Raw genomic sequence first — 7857 nt, 5'->3', positions numbered from 1 at the left:
CAACGGTTAACGAATGCGCAATCGATGTTTTTCTGAGACTGATTTAACAAAATCGGGAATAGGGTTACTCTTCTCTTTTCTCTTTTGGTGGTTGTTTTTCCTATCAAAATAGTCTCTCTCTTCTCTACGGTAGATCCCAAAATCAACCAAAGCTCTTTGATATCATGTTAACAATGAAAAGAGGAAGAAAGAGGAAGAAGAGAAACAACCACTCTAAGTTTCATAACATAGAATAAATCAACCTAAAGTTAATAGAGTTACAATGAGTATATATATAGAAGAAAAAAAATATCTAAAATACCCTTACTACTAATATATAATAACATTATCTAATAACTTGTACATCATACAAAACTTATATCGCTTGCATCTTATAATTAACTTTAAATTTAATATAAGAATAAACATACACACAAATCCACATATAGAGAATTTGAAACACTACATTCAATATAAAAAAAAAAAAAAGAAACGAAAAATACTTAATAGTACAATATATTTACATGACGAATAAAAAGAACAGTTGTCGTTGCATCATCATTCTATGATTTCCGCCAAAATATGACTGATTTGTTTTATGCTCAATTAAGATATTATTGCGTGTTTATTCTTGTGTTTCTTGCACAATTTTCTTCGTAACATATATCAAGGTCCAAAAATTGAGAATCGTTGCTTTAAAAAAAGTAGAGGGAACACAACACTAGCTACCTTTTATCGGTGCTCCATTTTGTAGATCAATCCAGTTGGTTGTTGTTCCATGTTTTAACAACAAATTTATCATGCGTTGAATTTTTTTTGGGACTTAGTAATTTTTGTTCTTTGTTGTTAATGAAATGCCGAATTCTTTTTGGGACTATATATAATTTTTCTTCCATAATGGTAATGGTTGTTCTCAGTCTCTCGAAGGTAACTCATCTCCTCTATAAATATTGTTTCCCTTTTCTACTCAGTTTTAACTTATCTTCTACTCTTCTTTTGTGTTTTATGATTGCAATCAAAATCTCTTATATTTTCAACTTTCATCTCAAGATTCATGGCTATCCAATGCGATTTGGTTTCTACAATTAAACATGTATAACTTGCAAAGGCCAAACCATGTATTTCAAAGTACTTGCTCTGAAATTTGATTGTTCAGCGAAGCATTTTAATGAATATTCATTTAGCTTTTAGTTTTGCCTTTTGAGTACTACGTTAGACACGGTTGAATAATGTTATAACTTGTACTAATATTTTGTTCAACCCAATATATCATAAAGCTTTTTGAGTTTAAACAAAGGTGTTTATTACTCTAATTACGAGCTCTTAATTTTATTTTTTAAATGTGTATCCGTTGATAAAATAAAATGGATATTTTAACTAACAAATGAGTTAAATATTTGGGAACATAAAAGATTTTGATACATCATCTCTACCTCAAAACCATAACGCAATGAATATATGTATTGGCTATGTTATATATTCAACATTAAGTTCATTCGTTGTAAAACTTAACTACTCACACTTGAACTCAATATTCTCCCCCTCAAGTGAAAGTCTCTCATATACTATACTTGCACCGTTATTATTATCAACGAGACATACCTCTTGACTATACCACCAAGAAGACTTTCAGGATCCAATACACTTGGATTCACTCCCGCTCCCCCGTCAAGCTGTACTATAGATCCAATACACTAGTTTCATATTCACTCATATTTTCAAAAAAAAATTAAACTTTAAAAAAAATTGCATTTTAAAAGTTTCACATACATCTAAAATTTTAAAAGAATTTTAAAATTTAAGAAAAATTGCATTTCGGAAGTTTAAGATTCATCCAAAGTTTCAAAATTCTTTTAAATTTTTAGAAAAATTGCCTTCGAAAGTTTTACATTCAACTAAATTTTCATTTTTTTTCGAAACTAAGAATTTACACTTCAAAGCTTTTAAATTTAACCAAATTTTTGAAGATAAAGAGAAATAAGATATTTGTATTCTAAAATTTTAACATGATTAAAAAATGACAAAAATATATTTTCATATGATGGGAAATATAGTGGGGGTGCATATAGTAGATTCTTCAAATATTTTCACTAAAAGCTCCTTCCTTTTTCAAACCCACGACTGTGCAAAATTTTGAGTCCATTATACAATTAAAAGTCCAAGCCCAAAGACTTCCAAAGAAAAACTAACGGAATAGAGAAGAAAACAAACTTCGTCGTTTTGTTCATCTGTTTTTCTTCTCCAACCTGAAACTGAGTGAGGTCAGGTAACAACTGAAAATGGGTGCGGTGGAAGACAACATCAATCCGCCTGAAACGACCCCGGAGAACATCGAAGCCTTGCTTGAGGTAACCTATATAGATTGACATAAAAGATTAAACTATGAATTTTTTTTTTTATATGTTTTCAGAATTACACACACCGTTTAATCTCACATGCATAGTCTAAGATTCGTTTTAAGTTTTCTTTTTATATATAATTTGTTGGTATTGATTATTGAATAATGTGATGTTATTTAGAAAGATGATATGTTTTTGACAGGCTGCAAGATATGATGACATGGATGATGTTGTGAGCATAGCTTCCAACGGTGTTTCTCTTGATTCCAAAGATGCTCAAGGAAGAACAGGTGTGTGTGTGTGTGAATAATATATATACAACTTTTTTTTAACTGTGGAATTAACTAATTATTTTTTACGGTTATTCTTGTCCTTTTTTTATTTTTATTTTTTATGGTTTTGATAGTTCTGTCTACATCAAGGGAATTTTAGGATTGAGGTTAGGGATTAGTGTTGTTAACTATGAAAACAAGTTATTGGACTCAAGTGGTTAATGAACCTGTTGAGGTTTAAAAATCTGAGTTTGATTCATGACTGGAATAATTTTTTGCCAGATTTTCAGTCAAATTCCAAATTACCAGTGTCTCTTTTCCCCATGAACTGGAGTATTGAAACCTTCCCAAGTTCCCTTAATCTAAGCAATGAAAGCATTTGAACTTCTCAGGTCCTCTACTATTTACTATAAGCTTCATCTAGAATAAAGTTGACTCACTTTTCTACCAGAAAGATCCGCATTACTTCATTTTTTAGAAATTCATTTATAGAATGGAGTTGGAGATACCTTTCAGTCTCCTCTTAAGGATTCAAATATGTTGTAGTGAAGCAAGTATCACTCTCCTAGTCTCCTCTGGTCAGAGTGATTTGGGCTATTGTTCACATATGTAAACACAAGATACAATAGGTGAACTATTCAAGGGAGTAATCAAGAGAGAACTCCAAGAATACTCTAAAACGACTAAGGTAAAAAATATATGTTCAAGCCAATAATAATCTGCCCTTTTTCTTCCTAAGTGTCTCCTTTTATAGTCCTCACAGGTACTCGTTTTCCTTCATCTCTCTCTCTCTCTCTCATTCTCTTTTTGTCTATATAGGCTTTTTTTTATTTTCCTTTGTTTTCTCATGGCCCTTCTTCTTTTCTTCACCGAGCTCATCTCGGCCTAAACCTTACACATGAGCATAGTTCCGCCGAGCTCACCTCAGACACTTGGGGCTCTGGCCGAGCTCACCTTGGCATTTGACCTCCCCGTGTTGGCCAAGCTCATCTTGGCATTTTGCCTCTCGTGCTGGCCTAGCTCACCTTGGCATCAACTCCCTTGCCATGGCCGAGCTCACCTTGGCATCAACTCCCAGCCATGGTCGAGCTCACCACGACATCCTTCCTCCCTGTAATGGTTGAGCGGGACTTGAGCTCACCTCGGCTTGGACTTGAGTTTGTATGACCGAGCTCACCTTGCCATCGAACCCAAGTGAGCTTAATTGAGCTCTCCTCCTTTACCCTTCCGCGGAGCTCCCTTCAGCCTCATCATTGCGCAAGATACTCGAACTCACCTTGTCCAAGCTCTTCTCGACATTGTTCTTCCCTTTCCATTGAGCTCAACTTGATCTTCCTTAATCACCTATTTGTTCGAGCTCTACTTAGCCTCAGTCCTACCTTAGTCTATCTAACTTTATTCAAGCATGCTAGGTGTTCAATCAATTGCCTCAAAGGATGCTCGCTTCTTACAACTCATTTATCATGCCTTCTCCCCACCTCAGCCTAGACTTTTGCTCACCTCAATCTATAGGCTTCCAGTCTTCCACCAAGGAGGCAGAAATTTGTGGAATTTCAAATCTTCCTTTTTCTTTTGTAGCTTTCATATTAAATCCATTGATAGAACTTTTTATGTTGTGCTAGGATTGAGCTTAATTGAGTTGGCCATGCTTCGCAAGGAGAAGCAGAGGCTCGATTCATGAGTCATATACACGTCTACTTCCTCTCCCGAGTCAGATAGAGAAGAAATTGATTGTGTAGATGAAGAAAGTCCGCATGCCTACCTCCATCTACTCTACCTTCCAAGTTGTCTTGGAGTATTTCCAACATTTAAGCTGCCCCGCTCACCAATGCTTCTTTGACATTCTTCCTTGCCAAGATGGGGATGCCGTTTGTGACTCCCCTGTTGATGACGAAGACCCTTATTACACTTACGTGCATTACTTTACTTTCAAAAAACTTGGAGGTCATTTGCCATTAACTGATTTCCAATGTGAGATTCTTTGGATTCTCAATGCAATGCCTCCACAACTTCATCTGAATTCTTAGGCCTTCATTCGATCTTTTTGATGGGTTAGGCTTATCCCCCTCTGTGTACTCATTCTTTTCCTTCTTCTAAGCTAAGAAGAGTAGCCCAAATTCTTGGCTCAATATGAGTAACTATTCCCGCCATTCTCTCATCAAACCTGTTACAGCCTCTTGGAAAGATTTCAAGAGTGACTTCATCTGCGTGCGCCCTAGCCCTTCCTCATCGTAGGGTTTTGATGACTAGTTTGGTCGTCTCCACTTTCCTTTCATTAGCGACTATGGAGGTGAATCTTCCTTTGCTTGGGATAGCCAATTTTCTGATAGTGGTGTCATATCGCAATACACCACCCCCTCTGACAAGGAAAAGATTGGTCATCTCAAGTTCAACCAGTCTCTGGAGGCCATTCAAGCTTATTCTTTGTGGACAACCTCTCTTGCCTCTCTTGCATGATTCCTTGCACCAAGCTGAAAGCGACTACCGTGTAATGGAAAAATCATTTGATAATACTTAGCAGATGCTGGAAGAGACCAAACTCGAGCTGCAGACTTCCCAGCAAGATAATCCTTCTTTGAAGACAACCTACTCAGAGCTGGCGTCCCAAGTGTTCTCTCTTCAGCCCGAGTTTGAGAATGCATGGGGCTTTCAAGGACCTAGAGGAGAGTGTCGTTGATGAGTACGATCAAGGTGAAAAATGGGATATCATTCCTCCCCCTTATTCCTAACTGTGAAAAATGGGATTTTGCTCAGTTACCTTTATTGGAAGGTTTCTAACGGATCTTTTCCTATAACGTTGAATTTTGGTATAAAGTATTGTTTTTAGCATGTCATTGGTAAGATTGTGAATATATGAACTTGTATGGAAAAAACCCATTGCATAACTGAAATAGTTGACTTTGATATAGAAGGAAGAGACCTAAGATGCCAACAATGATAATGATGATTTTGGAAGGAGAATATTATTTCATCTTATGATCATTTCAGAAAAATAAAATATTTAGCTTTGACCCATTGCACTGCTTCATTTGTGCTTTACTTTTCTCTTCTAATTTGTGTTTACAGCTCTTCATATGGCTGCAGCAAATGGACATATTGATATTGTGGAGTATCTAATTAGTAAAGGAGTGGTGAGTAGCTTTATCACACATTCTTTTGATTTTTTTTAACTTTTCTGCACATGTCATTAAATAATTACTAGAACTAGAGAAAGTATTTCATCTCCAATAGTAAATCATTTTGCTGAATAAAAAGATGGTGATATGCATCCCATTTTTTCTAACTCATGCCCCTTTCTGTGAAAAAATCTAAACTTCATAAATGCTTCACAATCCAGAACTTGATAAATGATGCTCTACATATATATTGCTAAAGTAAGAATTTCAATTATATGGCCGACACACAGAAAACAACAACGACTCTAACTGTCAACTTAAATAACTATATATGATGTATGCTCAGTGATTCAAGCCATAGTTCATTCTCTGGGACTTGCTTATGCCTTTTAAAAGGGAGAATTTTGTGAACTTTTGAAAATAGTAAAGGTTTGAATTGGAAGTGTTTTAGTATGTTGGTAAATCCATATCATCCTACATAAACTAGAGAAGTGACATGTCTTATTTGAAAATAAAAATTAAACTAATTGAAGGGTAATTAGGGAAAAATAACATTATATATGGTAGAAGTAGTTAACATAATTTTCTATTTTAGACCACCAAACGTAATTTTTTGTTGCTTATATTTAAGACTAGAGAGAGTGGCTAAGATTCACTAAAATTGTTGTAAAAATCATATTTAATACCAAAGTTCCAAATTGTGTATATGAAATATGAAACAACGTTGGAATAAAACCTGTTAAAAGTGTTCACCAAAACAAAAAAAAACCTGTTAAAAGTATTTAAGGTGGAAGGACTTTATTTTAAAAATAAAATATAGGAATATAACTCATCAGTCATCACCACTTCCTTTCTTAACCATGCAAACATGTTGAAATAATAACTCCCCCTCCATCTCATTCATTTGATTCCCTTTCCCTCTTCCCCCTTCCTTCCCCTTCCCCTTCCTTCTTTCCCTTTCACTGCTCTCCCCTCACCTAAAACATCTAAACATAGCATAGAGATTTTAAAGTTTCTATCTGTCTGAGCAGGATCTTAATTCAGCAAATGAGGAAAAGAATACACCTCTTCATTGGGCGTGCCTCAACGGGCATATTGAAGTAAGTACTGTGCTCTTTTAAAGACACTCCTCATCATTTCACAGATCATGGTTTTCCTTAACAAACAAGTACTGTGCAGGTTGTGAAGAAATTAATCATGGCTGGAGCAAATGTTAGTGTTTTAAACAGGTCTGTCATATCAGCTGAGCTGAGTCTGTAGCATTTTAAAATGTGTTCAGAGTTTCTTTATAATTCATCTATTTTAACACTACAACTTTTCAGTCATGAGAGGACTCCAATGGATGAAGCTGTGAGTAGGGGCAAGCTTGAAGTGATGGATGCAATTAATGAAGCAGTTGCACTTGTTGAACTTCGTGGCGCTCTGGTTTCTTAATAGGAAAGTTAAAGTTTATGGTACTCAAAGTAACTTGTAATATGAAACTTAGGTGATAGTTATACCTGTCTTCATGTGGTGTTTTCTTGCTCAGTGTCAAACAGGATCATGAACTTGCTTCTCCTTCCAGTTTCCAGGTTGGAAATCCTTTTTGGTAAGTGGACTTGAGGCATTGGCATTCTGTGTACCTAAAAGTGAATTAAGTTGATAATTCTAATTTTGAAGCTAATTATGTAGTCTGTAAATTCAGTGAAATATCATACATCAATTCTCTAAATGATTATTTTTATGGTTAAAATATATTTTTAATCATTTATCTTTTAATCAAAACTCATTTTAGTTGTTTTTTAGGAGATTCATTGTGGTCTTTTATCTTCAAGTTATACAAATCCAGCCTTTTATTCATCTCTTTTAAATATGATATTTGTTGGCCGTTAACTATGTCACATGGCGCCTATGACATGTCAAAATATCACTTAGGTGGTTGTCTTTTTTTCCAAAATTGTTAAAATTTTAGTAAGACTACAGTTTGCGGGTCTATTAAATTTATTTTCCTTGTATTTTAGGCAATCCTTCAGATCACAAGCACCTTTCCTAGGTCAATTAGCTTCGTCATGAGAATCAATTTTGAAGAAAGAGTTAAATCTTGCACATGTCAGGAACTGAGAATGTTGTAACTAACTGACAGAGGCCTATAAAAAAAACTGACTTTGAGAT

General features: G+C 34.9%; 1 protein-coding gene across 1 annotated transcript; it reads left to right on the top strand.

Annotated features, from left to right (window-relative positions):
• The first annotated feature begins 2168 nt into the window (after positions 1–2168).
• LOC101497493 (uncharacterized) lies at positions 2169–7369 on the top strand. The gene is made up of 6 exons (XM_004513889.4): positions 2169–2327; positions 2521–2608; positions 5657–5721; positions 6738–6806; positions 6886–6935; positions 7029–7369. The coding sequence occupies exons 1-6, from the start codon at positions 2259–2261 to the stop codon at positions 7138–7140; spliced, it is 453 nt and encodes a 150-aa protein (XP_004513946.1). The 5' UTR covers positions 2169–2258; the 3' UTR covers positions 7141–7369.
• The last annotated feature ends 488 nt before the right edge of the window (positions 7370–7857 follow it).

The sequence above is a fragment of the Cicer arietinum genome, chromosome 5 (genome assembly GCF_000331145.2).
Source record: "Cicer arietinum cultivar CDC Frontier isolate Library 1 chromosome 5, Cicar.CDCFrontier_v2.0, whole genome shotgun sequence".
NCBI lineage: Eukaryota > Viridiplantae > Streptophyta > Magnoliopsida > Fabales > Fabaceae > Cicer > Cicer arietinum.
This window is presented reverse-complemented; position numbering and strand designations above follow the sequence as displayed.

Coding starts and splice junctions, on each gene's coding strand:
- LOC101497493 (XM_004513889.4), top strand. CDS start 2,259: ATGGGTGCGGTGGAAGACAACATCAATCCGCCTGAAACGACCCCGGAG. Junction 5,722..6,737: donor ATCTAATTAGTAAAGGAGTG/GTGAGTAGCTTT, acceptor CTGTCTGAGCAG/GATCTTAATTCAGCAAATGA. Junction 6,936..7,028: donor AATGTTAGTGTTTTAAACAG/GTCTGTCATATC, acceptor ACAACTTTTCAG/TCATGAGAGGACTCCAATGG.